The sequence below is a fragment of the Molossus molossus genome, unplaced genomic scaffold (genome assembly GCF_014108415.1).
Source record: "Molossus molossus isolate mMolMol1 unplaced genomic scaffold, mMolMol1.p scaffold_m16_p_22, whole genome shotgun sequence".
Taxonomy (NCBI): Eukaryota; Metazoa; Chordata; class Mammalia; order Chiroptera; family Molossidae; genus Molossus; species Molossus molossus.
The window spans coordinates 16358228-16372849 of NW_023425358.1; the positions used below are offsets into that span (position 1 = coordinate 16358228).

Here is a 14622-nt window from a genome sequence, read left to right on the forward strand (position 1 = left end):
GGAGCCCTGCCCTGGCCAGTTTGGCTCAGAAGTTAGAGCATCTACCCACAAACCAGAGAGACCTGGGTTCGATTCACCCTAAGAGCACGTACCTCGGTTGCAGTTCATCCCAGCCCCTGTTGGAGTCGTGTGGATGGCATCCAGTCGATGTGTCTCTCTCACATCGATGTTTCTCTCTCTCTCTTCCTCCCTCTCTTTCTCCCTCTCTTCTGAGGATAGATGCAGAAATGTTCTCGGATGAGGATTTTTTAAAAAGCATGGAGCCTGGCCGGTGTGGCTCAGTGGTTGGGCGCCGACCCATGCACTAAGAGGTTGCCAGTTCAATTCCCAGTCAGGGCACATGCCCTGTGGGCCAAATCCCCAGTGAGAGGCATGCAGGAGGTGGCCAGTCGATGTTCTCTCTCGTCGATGTTTCTATCTCCCTCTCCCTTTCTCTCTCTAAAATGCAAAAAGAAAAAATAAATTAAAAAAGCATAGAGCCCTGCCCAGTTTGGTTCAGCAGTTAGAGTGTCGGCCTATGGACCAAAGGGTCATGGGTTCCATTCTGGGTCAAGGGCAGATACCTGGGTTGCAGGTTCGATCCCCAGCCCCAGTTGGGTAGTGCAGGAAGCAACTGAACGATGTGTCTCTCTCACATCAGTGTTTCTCTCTCTCTCTCTTTCCCTCCCTTCCACTCTCTAAAAAATCAGTAGAAAAATATACGTGGGTGAGGATTAACAAAAAATAAAATAAAAGCAGTGGAGACTAAGAAGGACTGCTAATTTATTTTTCCAGCAATTAGTAGGTCTTTCTTATGTCAAGTGGCTAAAATGAAGGTTCCTACCCCCCCCCCCCAAGGGGACTAGTCTTGGCAAGAAGCATGGCTTCTTCCCACTTTTCACCCCACTTTAACTTAGTTTTTTTTTTCCCAGCAAAATTAGGAAGATTAGTCATGGAAGGATTTTTATGCCAAGCAAATTGCTGTTTCATTTGGAGTCTTTCAAACTTTGGTCTGTCCCCACAAACCCCAGTCATCACCAGTAACTCTGCTGGCTTCAGGTCACTCAGCCTTAGGCAGGCCTCATCCACCCACTTGTACCCAGACCTAGTGCTAATCCATGAAGCTGCTAGGGCTTGCTGCTTCTCAGAGAAATCTACTCTCTGGGAATCAGTTCCTTGTGGCTTTCTTTCTTTTTTTTTCTTTATTGATTTTAGAGAGAGAGGAAGGGAGACGGAGAGAGAGATAGAAACATTGATGAGAGAGAACATTGACTGGCCGCCTCCTGCATACCCCTGGGGATCAGGCCCACAATCTGGGCATGTGCCCTGACTGGGAATCGAACCAGTGACCTCTTGGTTCATGGGTCAATGCCCAACCACTGAGCCACACCAGCCAGGCCCTTGTGGCTTTCTTTATCCACCACTCAACAGTCTGACAGATATATGTGGGGAGATACATATACATATATATACTTATTATTATTATTATCATCATCATCATCATTATCCAGATCTTTCTTACTGTTAGCTGAGGATTGAAGGTCATCTGTTTCCTCTCACTCCTCATCTTGGCCACTGTGAGAACCTGCTGTCCAGGCCCAGCAACACCCCATGAGGCCTTTCTACTTTTACTTCTGTGTCTTTTGTTTTTTGTTTCTGTTTTTTTATCCTCACCGAGAACATTTTTGCATTCATCTTCAGATAGAGCGGGAGGGAGGAAGAGAGAGAAAAACATCGATGTGAGAGAGACACATCGACTGGCTGCCACCCACACAACTCCAACCGGGGCCAGGGACAGACTGCAACAGAGGTACATGCCGTGTCCTTAGCGGAAATCAAACCCGCTGTCTGGTCCATGGGCCGAAGCTCTAACTGCTGAGCCAAACCGGCCAGGGCACTTCTGCCTTTTGTATTGTTGCATTCTGATTTTTAAGTTTTTCTGTTTTAAAAATAATATATATGCTCGTTATAGAGAAGTTGGAAGCCTAATGAAAAAATAAAAGTAACTTCAGAGGCAGTCATTGATACTGTCTTGATATCTTTTACAATCGTAGAGTGATAAAGTGCTAGTGAGCTTGTTGATCTCATTTCAGTATGAGGGTCTAGGGTAGAGACAAACTCTGATCCGTTGGTATGGTGCTCAAATTTAGGACTCAAAACAAATGAACTATCCCTAGCCGATGTTGCTCAGGCACCTGGCACCACGGTGCAGGTGGGTCTGGACACCCTTGAAAGAGCTGCCTGGTATTGTCAGGCCAACAGGGAAAGCTGTTCCCCTGCAGAACCCCTTGCCCAGCCCAGTGGCATTTGCAGACTCCACTCATCTCCTACAGTTATTCCCTAGCCTGGTTAGTGGCATGAAGGAATTATGCACGGTCCATGTGGGGTGGACTCTGGAGCCAGAGTCCAGTTCTGCCCTTGCTAGTTCAGAGGCCTGCCATCACAAAGCAGCCCTGGCTACCACCACACAGAACATGGCCTGGTAATAGTTCAAGAATGGGTTTCGTATTAAAAAATTTTTAAGTCTGACAAGTGGGATAATAGGTGGGTGATCTTTATTTTTTATTTATACTTTCCTTGGTTTATAAACTTTGCTCAGTGAGCATCTATTCCTTTTATAATAAAGAATAATTAGTGCCCTGCCGGGTTTGGCTCAGCGGTTAGAGCATCGGCCTGTGGTCCAGAGAGACCCAGGTTCAGTTCCCACTAAGGGCACATACCTCGGTTGCAGTTTGTCCCCAGCCCTGGTTAGGTTGTGTGGGAGGCAGCCATTCGAAGTGTCCCTTTCACGTCGATGTTTCTCTCTCTCTCTCCCTCCCACTCTATCTGAACAAAATATGGAAAAATGTCCTCGGGTGAGGATTAAAAAAATAAATTAAAAAAAAAAAAGAATAATTAGTAAGCACCTTTCTGTGCTTTACGAGGGGCTAACAGCCATTGTGTACTTGCAGTTTTTACGAGAGATGGCAGGGGCCTGGCAGATGACAGTGGAGCAGAAGTTCGGCCTTTTTTCTGCGGAGATAAAGGAGGCAGACCCCCTGGCAGCATCAGAAGCAAGTCAGCCCAAACCCTGTGCTCCCGAAGTGACCCCTCACTACATCTGGATTGACGTATGTGCCTGGGCCCCACTGCCTCCCCAGACTCAGCTGTGCTCAGCCCCCTCTAGCTACAGGGGTGGGGGCTTCCTCTGGGGCCCGTGGCGTAGTGAGCATGGGGCTCTAGGGTTAAGGTTGTCTTACCTGGGGGTGGGCATTGGCTGTTCCAGCCTTCTCCACAGGCCCCTGTTGGCCTCTCATTGCTTCCCTCAGACCACCACCTGCCCTCCTGAGCACAGAGCCCCTCCCAGCTGGCCAAGCTGGCTATGGGGATGGGCCAGCCAGGCCCCAGCACGGTAGCATATTGTCCTTCCCTCTCAGTTCCTGGTGCAGCGGTTCGAGATTGCCAAGTACTGCAGTTCTGACCAAGTGGAGATCTTCTCGAGCCTGCTGCAGCGCTCCATGTCCCTGAACATCGGCGGGGCCAAGGGGAGCATGAACCGGCATGTGGCAGCCATTGGGCCCCGCTTCAAGTGAGGGGCTCTCCTCCTCTTGGGGGGCTGAGTTGCTGTTGCTATGGGCCCTCTGCAAGGGGATTTCCTATGGTTGGTCATTTATTCACCGGAAACTGACTGAGCCCCCAGTATATACACAAGTGACCTGGCCCACTGCGCCCTTCAGGGCTGGGAAAGTTGGGCATTGTTCTGTCCACAGCAGGGGAGTATCCAGGAAGCTCATCTTCTCATGAACCTGGGCAGCCAAATGTTAGGCAGACATCTTTTTTGTTATTCCTCACCTGAGGATTTTTTTCCATGTATCATCAGACAGAGTGAGAGAGAGGGAGAGAGACAGAGAGAAACATTGATGTGATAGAGCCACATTGACTGGTTGCCTCCCACATGACCTGACCAGGGCCGGGGATGAACCGCAACCTAGGTACATGCCTTTGACCAGACAGACTTCAGCCCTCGACTCATTGGTCTGTGGGCCAACGCTCTAACTGCTGAGCCAAACTGGCTAGGGATGATCATCCTTTCTAAATTGGGGGTGGATGGCAACAAAATGGCGTCACCATTTTGGTGACATAGTGGTGAGTGAAAAATAGCAGGTGGTGTCCTCATCCCATACACCAAAATGTTACTGGCTCAATTCCCAGTCAGGGCACATGCCCAAGTTGGGGGTTTGATCCCCCGTTGGGGGCGTGCAGGAGGCAGCCAATCAATGTTTTACTTTCACGTAGATGTTTCTTTCATTCTCCCTCTCCATTTTTCTCTCTCTCTAAAAATCAGTTTTTAAAAAAATCTTTTTTTTATATGTTTTTATTGGTTTTTAGAGGGAGAGAGATGGAAACATCGATGTATGAGAGACACATCACTCAGCTGCCTCCTGCATGCCCCCTACTGGGGATTGAGCACACAACCTGGGCATGTACACTGCCTGGGAATTGAACTGGGACCTCTCAGTCCATGGGGTGACTCTCAGTCCACCAAGCCACACCGGCCGGGCTTTAAAAGAAAATAATCCTGGTTGGTATGCTCAGTGGTTAGAGCATTGGCCCATGCACCAAAGGGTTGTGGGTTCAGTTCCTGGTCAAGGGCACATACCTGGGTCGCAGGTTCAATCCCCAGCCCAAGTTAGGGCGCATGCAGAAGGCAACAAATTGATGTGTCTCTCTCACATCCATCTTTCTCTTTCTCTCTCTTCCCCTCCCTCCCTTTCACTCTGTCTCAAAATCAGTGGAAAAAATATCCTAGGGTGAGAATTAAAAAAAAATAACAGGTGGTGTGACAGGGTCAGGCTGAGAGGCCAGTGATGACTTTGAGCAGGTCACTTTATCCCTCTGAGATGTCCACAGAAAACTTCTGATCATGCCAACTGCACACCAAGTCCTAGGTGAAACACCAGACACACGAGGGGAGGGCACATAATTCTCTTTGGGACGTGTGGTCTGATTGCAGGGAGTAGGGTTATTCAATCCAGGTGCAATGACCAGGGGTGCTCTGGACATAGCAGGAAGGGCCAGCCTGATGTGGGGTTGGGTCTGAGCTGGACCTGCACATGCCTGGGTGGTCAGATGGAGGGAAGGTGCAGAGCCCACCCACTGGGGTATGCCTCTTCTCCTGCCTATACCCCTTCCTGCTGCCTACCAGTGATATCAGCTCTGTCTGTCCCTTCCATGAGCTCCAGACCCATGTTTCTACAGCCCACTGGGCACTGCCTGGGCTGTTCTCAAACCACCATGAAAAGGGCTAGTTCTTTTTTTTCCTAATTTTAAATCTGTCATCTATCTATACCTTTATAAAATGCAATGAGAATGAATTAGGAGAAAGATCCACATGTTCTATAAATGATTAGGTGCTCCCTCTCTGTTCCTGTACTTAACCTCATCACAGACTAGCACTGTCTGTAATGCTTCTGAACAAGCATTACAGACAGTGCTAGTCTGTGATGCTTGTTCAGAAGCCCTGACCTGGCAGAAGCAGGTTCTTGTTGCATCTCTTCTTTAAAAAACTTTAATTAGCCCTGGCTGGTTTGGCTCAGAGGTTAGAGCGTTGGCCTGCGGTCCAGAGAGGCCCGGGTTTGGTTCCCGCTAAGGACACGTACCTCGGTTGCAGTTTGTCCCCGGCCCTGGTTGGTTGTGTGGGTGGCAGCCACTCGATGTGTCCCTTTCACATCGATGTTTCTCTCTCTCTCTCTCTCCCTCCCACTCTATCAAAAAAATGGAAAAAAATGTTCTCAGGTGAGGATAAAAAAAATTTTAAAAAAACACACACAAAAAAACACTTTAATTAAATGTTGTACCTACAGAGCACTTACAGGTGCCCTGGCCAGTTTGGCTCAGCAGTTAGAGCGTTGGCCCGTGGCAGAGTCCTGGGTTTGGTTCTTGCTAAGGGCACATACCTTGGTTGCAATTGTCCCCGGCCCCTGTTGGGGTCGTGTGGGTGGCGACCAGTCAATGTGTCTCTCTCGCATCCATGTCTCTCTCTCACTCTCTTTCCCCCTCTCTCCCTCCCACTCTATCTGAAGATAAAATGCAAAAATGTCCTCAAGTGAGAATATAAAAAACAAACAAACAAAGCACCTATAGGTGACTGCATCTCAGGGAGTAGGTTTTTTGTTTTGTTCTTTGGGTTTTGTTTTTTAATTCTCACCCGAGAATGTTTATTAATTTTAGAGAGAGAGGAACATCTATGTGAGAGAGCAACATCAGTTTGTTGCTTCCCACACACACCCTGACCGAGGATCAAACCCACAACTTATGTATGTGCCCTGACTGGGAATCAAATCTGCTACCTTTTGGTCTACAGGACAATGCTCCAACCAACTGAGCCACCCGGCCAGGGCTCAGTGAGTAGTTTGCCAATAGTTTGTTGAACTGAAGCTTATGGCCAAGACAGATTAACACACACATTGTTCATTTTACCCCAACAGAAGTGAAGGTTTAAGAACCTTTACTGAGACAATTCAGGTCCAATAAACCTGTGAACTGTAATCACCTGACTGATACTGCCGTCCTGGCAGCCTGGAGCTGTCATTTGGAGATGTACCGTGAGCTCAAGGGCTTAGTGTTTTGCAGGGTAGACCCAGACCCCACAGAGGTTTCGTCCAGGTTGCATGGCTTTGACCGAGCCCCTGATTCTCTCTTAGACTGCTGACCCTGGGGCTGTCCCTCCTGCATGCCGACGTGGTTCCAAATGCAACGATTCGCAATGTACTTCGTGAGAAGATTTATTCGACTGCCTTTGACTACTTCAGGTACTCCCCTCACTGTGCTGTGCAGTGTCCAGTGACAGCCCAGCCCCAGACAGTGCCTCTAGTTGTCCCAGGCTCCCGGAAGTTACTCACAGGAGGAAATGGTCTGCCTTATTTATGCCACCAGCCTCATTCAGCAACCCTAGCACCCCTGGATTTGAATATCTTCAGCACTGTGCTTTGTTTCTGTGTGTGTACTTAGCTGGCCTCCCTGTGAGATGAAAACAATTCAGTTCAGTTGACTTAAGAGATTAAGTGCATCCTTTTAACTTTCCAATTAATATGAGTGGTTACTGCACAAAGAATTGCAAATACCTGCCTCCTGGGACTTTGCAAGTATGGGTATTATTATTATATGGAGACAGCTCTGGTTGCACGACCTGCCATAAGCACATCATTCTGCCAAGAGCTAGAGACATTGCTGAGGATAGTGGTGGAGGTGATTACAAGAGGCTTGAGAACATCCCACTTTCCTGTGCAGATTAAGATTATTGTTGCTGATGACGTGCTCTTGGCTAACCTCTCATCATTCAGATATCACTGGTGTTGCCTCTCACTGTTTTTTGTTTTGTTTTTTCTCTTTATTGATATTAGAGAGAGGGAGAGAGAGAGAGAAACATCAATTGGCTACCTCCTGCATGCCCCCCACTGGAGATCAGGCCCACAACTTGGGTATGTGCCCTGACTGGGAATCAAACCAGTGACCTCTTGGTGCATGAGTCGATGATCAACAGTGAGCCACATCAGCCAGGCACCTCTCACTGTTTTATAATGTGCTGCCTTCTAGTCCCTGACTCCAGGCACTCAACTCTTGTCCTCTTGTGGTTGTTTGAAGTTGTCCTCCGAAGTTCCCTACTCAAGGAGAAAAGAGGCTGCGTGAAGATATAAGCATAATGATTAAATTTTGGACTGCTATGTTCTCAGATAAGAAGTACCTGACTGCCAACCAGCTTGTTCCCCCAGGTGAGGGTTCTGAGCAGTGCAGCTGCTCACAGATTGCAGGGCTGAGGTGGGGGGCCAGGGGAGAGCAGGACAGAGGTGTGCATTGGGCAGCCCTGAAGGAGCCAGGTCAGAAGAGCACTTAGGGCCCAGTTGAGCCTTGACCTTGTTCATGCTGCACAGTAATCAAGGGCCCAAAGCCTGCCTGGCCACCACTTCTACAGCCCCAGCTGCGAAGCATGAATGAGCACAAGAGGCTCTGAGCAGATGCCTTCAGCATAATTTCCTCCAGCACCAGCTCGGTTTACAAGCACCTGCTGCCTGTCTGACAGCCTGTATTGGTAGGACACAATCAAATCGACAGATGATTTGAACAGGAGGGAATTGTGGAAGCACCCTTGAAGGAGAATCACTTGGCCCACTGGAGTTGGGGAGCCAGGGACAGTTTTCTGGAAGAGATAACATGTAAGCTGAGTTTCTGAGAATGAATAAAAGCTAGACAGGGTGGATGAAGGTGAGGGGTAAGGAAAAGGCTCTGAAGTATAAGCAAGTAGCAAACCTCCAAAAGGAAAGCATGTTCTTGTTTCTCTAAGCATGGAGCCTATCACACACCATAAATTAGAAATGAGGAGTGGAGTTTCTGCAGCCAAACCCACAGCTGACAACCTGACTGCCAGGAAAAGAAAAGAGAAATGAAAAAGCAGGCACAGTGATTTCCTAAGTCAGCTTCCTGGCTCCACTTAGAACAGGGCAAACAGCCCTTATCTGCTCCCACAGGTCCTTCAGTTTTTGCTGTATTAAAAGACAACACAATGCTGGAGAACAGATAACCACCATTATTTATCGAGATGACTACCATATTTGTTTTATTCTATCTTAAAGGCTACGAGGAAGATATAAATTTTAGTAAGCTTTTCATCTAGAATGGTTAAATAAAGAACTTCTCAGATGTTTGGGTTAGTTCTGCAAAGCATGTCCTCTTGCCCTTCCGCTGATTGCCTTCTCTCGTGAAAATTCAGATGCCTCATTCTGGAAGCAACATTGTGTTTGCCCACAGATAACCAAGACACCCGAAGCAATCTGGACATAGCTGTCGGCTCACGCCAACAAGCCACACAAGGCTGGATCAACACCTACCCCCTGTCCAGCGGCATGTCAACCATCTCCAAGAAGTCAGGTCAGTTGAAATTTTGCTGACAGGTCCCTCAGGTCTGAGTCAGATATTGGACAGAGTACTGAAAGACAGCTTCCCCTGGGTTCTTGAAACGAAGAGTGGGCTAGTGCCCTCCAAGGAACACATGTGTGGCTCCTCTTTCCTCCCCAGGCATGTCCAAGAAGACTAACCGGGGCTCCCAGCTGCACAAATACTACATGAAGCGCAGAACGCTGCTGCTGTCCCTGCTGGTAAGGCACCACCCACCATGCACCAGGGAGGAGAGGGGAGCAGAGCAGCACGTGAGCATATGCAGAAGGCACATCAGCGTCTGTCTCATCTCACCAGGCCACTGAGATTGAGCGTCTCATCACGTGGTACAACCCACTGTCAGCCCCAGAGCTGGAGCTGGATCAGGCCGGGGAAAACAGTGTGGCCAACTGGAGGTCCAAGTACATCAGCCTGAATGAGAAGCAGTGGAAAGATAATGTGAACCTTGCCTGGAGCATCTCTCCTTACCTGGCCGTGCAGCTACCAGCCAGGTGGGTCCAGGTTACACCTGCCTGACAAGGGCTTTGCCAGAGGAAGGGGGCTTTAGTGGGAGGAGTTTGATATATCATCATCCAGGACAGTTGGAGATGCAATATTAGTAGGCTGGTCCTCCATCCTGGACATTCACCCAGTTCTCCTGTGCAGTAATCACAAAGCATAGACTGCTACCTAAGGTACCCCAGCAACCGAGAGCCCAAGGAGGTCACACCAGCCCATTCAGGCCCTAGTCTTATTAAGGAGGAAAGAAAATACATGGCTACCACCAGGGAGTCGACCTGGGAAGGGTTTGGGTTTGTTCCTGTGACCATTGTCTTTCAGTGACAGGCTACTCAGAGGAGTCAGCCAGCAGCCAAGGGTATGGTAACTTCCCCATGGGAGTTCCTACAGGGACAGAATTCTTAGATTGATGGTAGCTGAGAGGGACTTCCAAGGCCCTTGCATTCAATCCTACCAGAGAGATTGCGTTACCCTCCATGTGAATGCTTGCAGGGTTGAACCTTTCTTTCCTCCTACTGGTTCACATTCAGTCCTCTTGATCAGGCCCACAGCCTGACAGTGTTTATAGGAAGCCTGTCTTGTGTTAGACTGGGCCAGTTAACACCTGAAAACTTACACCCACCCTCCCACTTGCTAAGTTGACTTCTGGCCCATGGATGGGCCCCTTTGGGGGCCAGGGCAAGGGGGTGTTCAGAAAGCAAGGATTGTAAAGGGAGGTGTCTTTTGAATGGTGAGAGGATAATTCCTATTTGAGATAGTTCTGGCATTTCATCACAGCCGATCATAATGCTGTTTATTGTAAACACTTGTGTTTGGAATTGCCAATGTGTCAATAGACATCTCTGGGAATTGATCTGCATTCCTCCAGTTCAGGGCTCCCTCTGGGTCCCCTTCTGCTGGTGAGGCCATCCCACCCATTCCCTCTGTGGCTGTAGGTTTAAGAACACAGAAGCCATTGGCAGTGAAGTGACCCGTCTGGTTCGGTTGGACCCAGGAGCCGTTAGTGACATTCCTGAAGCTATCAAGGTAATGTAGTGTGTGCTGGGGCATAGCTTCAAAATGCACAAAACAGAATGGCCTCCAGAAATGCCTGGAAACTAGAAATGTGACAAACCTGATGACCTCAGTGTTTTAATGATTTTTCTACTTTCCTGAGTTTTCCACTCCTCATATGAAGCGTCTATTATGTTATTGAATGTGCTTCACCCTAGTTGAAATTATGCTGGTTTACATAACTGCCAGAAGCTTTTCCCACTTTGTCTTGAATGCTTTATAATCATCTTTTCGAGGCCATCCTTGTGATTCAGGATGGGGTTGAGTATTTCCAGAGGGGCCCCAAGTACTGCCTGAGGCAGACCCTCTCCCTGTTTCCTTCCCAGTTCTTGGTCACCTGGCACACCATTGATGCTGATGCACCTGAGCTCAGCCATGTGCTTTGCTGGGCACCTGCGGACCCACCCACAGGTCTCTCCTACTTCTCCAGCATGTACCCACCGCATCCTCTCACAGCACAGTATGGGGTAAAAGTCCTGCGGTCCTTCCCACCGGTAAGCCTGGTCCTGTTAGAGTTGGCATCAGTGGGACTACCCTACAGTGCTTAGATAGAGAGGTGAACGACAGGCTTTATCTCCAATCCCAACATAGGCCTGATTAAACATTGGTCCATCTTCATACATCTTCATTCCTTATTTCTGTTCAAGTAGTCATAGAAGATAGATTTAGTTCTAATTCAGGTGTGTTTTCTAGTTATATTTCTTTTTAAGTGTCTGAGTTAAAAACGATGTTTACTTGAGTTTGGTTCCAGTTGTGGCCATGCAGGCTCATGGCCCAGTAACCCCACATGACAGGCACAGTGATGGGTTTGATAGAATGTTCCAAAATCTGAATTACTACAACTCCAGCACACAGGTCTGCTGTAACCTCAGCCCTTGTTCCCAAGCAGGCCTGCAGCAGTGAACACAGTTGGGCCCTTCCCTCTGTCCTTATAGGCATGGGAGCCTTGTTCCTTTTGCTTTTACTCACTGATCATGTGTTTTGAGCCATTGATCATTTCCCTTGCTGTCTCTGGGCTTTCCCAGGTTCTCAATCCTGCTGTGATCTTCAACAAGGACAGTATCCTGTAGGCTGAGTGACAGCAGGGCCATTCCCAGATTGGGTGGTGGGGAACCAGGGACATCCATACATACTCAGTTGTTCTCACCTTTCCTAGAGGTGAGGAATTGTCCTCCCTCTCTGGGGTCATGGTCATTTCTCCTCATTTGCAGGATGCCATCCTGTTCTACATCCCTCAGATCGTGCAGGCCCTCAGGTATGACAAGGTAAGGCTGTGCCTCTGCATGCTGTCCTCTTCATTCTGAGAGCTGTGCTGGGCGCTGGGGAGGGAGCCCTTGGCAACAAGAACATGCTGTCCAGCCCTCACACCCAGCCTGGTGATCAGGTGTGTTCCCAGCCTGCCTTGGGAGTAGGGTCACCAACCTGTGACCATTGTCCCAGACAGAGCTCCTCTCACATGCATTCCCGCCATAGTTGTCACCAGTGTCCATGGCCAGGAGGCCCCCACTCAACCTGAGCCCATTCTCACTCTGCAGAGTGAGCAAGTTCTGGAAGTGTTCTCGGCCATGTGCTCAGGTTTGGCAGTGTGGCCTAGGTTCTCCACTCGTTGGATGAGAACTTCAGCAGGTTTCCTAACTCCCTGAATTCAGCGCACTTGTCTCTTCAGTAGGAAGAGTGAGAAGTGGTGAGGAAAATTCGATGATATATTAGTTTGCAATGGCTTCCATAGCAAAGGACCACAGACTTGGTGGGAGGGGCCTTAAACAACAGAGATATATTATTTTCTCACAGTTCTGGAGGCTAGAAGTGTGAAATCAAGGTGTCAGCCAGGGTTATTTCCTCTGAGGCCCCTCTCCTTGACTTGTAGAAGGCTGTCTTCTCCATGTCCTCACATAGTTATACCTCTGTGTGTCTCTTTTGATAAGAACACCAGATTGGATTAGGGCCTATCCTAATCACCTCATTTTAACTTAGTCACCTCCTTAAAGACCCATTTTCAAATACAGTCATATTCTGAAGCACTGGGGTGTAGGACTTAAACATATGAATCAGGGGGGATACAGTTCATCCCATAACAGTGCACATGTACGTAAGATGTCTAGCACAGGGTCTGGCACAGAAAACAACCATGGGGGTGACCACAACCCAGAGCCCACATTGTTCGTGCCTTAGGTCAGCACCCATGTCTGACAGGCATAGCAACAGCACCTGTTTCTTCCCTGGTGCTGCCAGTCCTCCCCATGCCCTGTGCCAGCCTCATTTCCCCACTGCATCCCAACTGAGCCTTGCAGCACCAACCCACCTGTGGGCCACCTCCCACAGCTCCATAGCAGCTGTGAGCACAGTGGCTGGGTGTCCTGAGGCTGACTTCTTCCCCATAGATTGGTAGGATGCTTCATCTCATTCCAAAGACCAAAGTGCTTCTAGAATCACAGCCAACTTCTTTTGATAGGTTGAGTCTTGCCTTAATTAGGTAGCTGTCAAAGGCTTCCAGCTCTAAGTAGGTGATTCTGATACTGTGTAGGACCACATTCGCTAAGGTGGGACCTTTACACTGGTCTCAGCACAGTGTACTGTCGTGATGCATATTTCTTCCAAGTAGCGTCTCCCTTTCCCCTCTCTCCCTCCTGTGTGCTTGCTTCCATATGGGCCTAGTAGAAGGTTCTAATCCAGGGGGTTTCCATGTGAGAGCACAACAGTGGCCTCCAGAGAACACTGCATCCCTGGGTGGGCCATGTGTTCAGTCTGTGCTTAGCAGGAGCAGGCCAGAGTGGGTAGCGTGTGGCAGCTAGCATGCGGAGAAGCATGTAAGCTATGGTTTGTTTTATTTGGCTATTACTTTACATAAACTGCTTTTAAAATATTCCCAGTTTTTTTCTTTATTGTTTTTCTAGTTTTCAAAGTAATGAACTAATTTTTTAGCATTATTTAGAGATGATCATTGAGTTTTCTCTTTTCTCTCAAATATCGTAAACTCATGGATTTTGACGTGTTTGATGTGCACAAGTCTACTATAGTTTTTTTATTGATTGATTAATTTTAGAAAGAAGAAGGGATAGATAAAGACACTGATTTGTGCCCTGGCTGGTTTCGCTCAGCAGTTAGAGCGTCGGCCTGCGGTCCAGAGAGACCCGGGTTCGGTTCCTGCTAAGGGCATGTACCTCGGTTGCAGTTTGTCCCTGGCCCTGGTTGGGTTATGCGGGTGGCAACCACTCAATGTGTCCCTTTCACGTTGATGTTTCTCTCTCTCTCTCTCACCCTCCCACTCTATCTGAACAAAATATGGAAAAATGTCCTCGGGTGAGGATAAAAAACAAAAGACACTGATTTGTTGTTCCACTAATTTATGCATTCATTGGTTGATTCTTGTGTGTGCCCTGACCAAGGATTGAGCCCTCAACCTTGGTGTATCAAGATGACACTCTAACTAACTGAGCTACCCAGTCAGGGCAACTACATTTATTTTGAAGGCCCATCTCTCTGAACTGGGAACTCTTGATTGTCTTCTTAGACTTTTATCTTTATTAAAATCCTTGCTCTCCATAATGACAAAATACTCTAGGTTCTTCTTATTTTTCTGCCTCAGACTTGGAGTCATCAATATTCCAAGGAACTCTGGTTCACTTTATGAGAAATGGTATTGTGACACTGTGATCTGAATGCTAAACATGCTCAGAGCCATTGGGTTGTCATTGTTTCTAAGCATTTCTGATAGAGCTTTGGTTTTTTAAAAAAAATTTTAAATATATCATAAGATTATACTGATATTTCCAATTCAAATGTAGGATTACATAGTTTTTTAACTTTATTTGATTTTTATGTTTGACTTTTTTTGTTTTTGTTTTTTTTTAGAGAGGCTGTGGAATTTTTTTTTATTTTTATTTTTTTATCCTTACCCGAGGACATATTTTTGTTTTTTGTTCAGATAGAGCAGGAACGAGAGAGAGGAAGAGAGAGAGAGAGAGAAACATCGACGTGAAAGGGACACATCGAGTGGTTGCCACCTGCCCGACCCAACTAGGGCCGGGGACAAACTGTAACTGAGGTACATGCCCTTAGCGGGAACCGAATCCGGGTCTCGGGACCGCAGGCCAACGCTCCAACCGCTGAGCCAAACTGGCCAGGGACATGTTTGACTGTTTTAACACTAAAACTATTGGT

General features: G+C 47.9%; 1 protein-coding gene across 2 annotated transcripts in view; it reads left to right on the top strand.

The window, feature by feature from the left end:
- The window catches only part of PI4KA (phosphatidylinositol 4-kinase alpha), a 121285-nt gene that overhangs the window by 94217 nt on the left and 12446 nt on the right, over positions 1–14622 (top strand). For both annotated transcript variants that reach the window (XM_036277116.1, XM_036277117.1), the window contains exons 33-42: positions 2931–3089; positions 3396–3547; positions 6663–6770; positions 7603–7730; positions 8764–8883; positions 9031–9110; positions 9208–9401; positions 10344–10434; positions 10788–10955; positions 11673–11726. In XM_036277116.1, the coding sequence (XP_036133009.1) occupies positions 2931–3089; positions 3396–3547; positions 6663–6770; positions 7603–7730; positions 8764–8883; positions 9031–9110; positions 9208–9401; positions 10344–10434; positions 10788–10955; positions 11673–11726 (1254 nt within the window). The remainder of the gene's footprint in view (positions 1–2930; positions 3090–3395; positions 3548–6662; positions 6771–7602; positions 7731–8763; positions 8884–9030; positions 9111–9207; positions 9402–10343; positions 10435–10787; positions 10956–11672; positions 11727–14622) is intronic.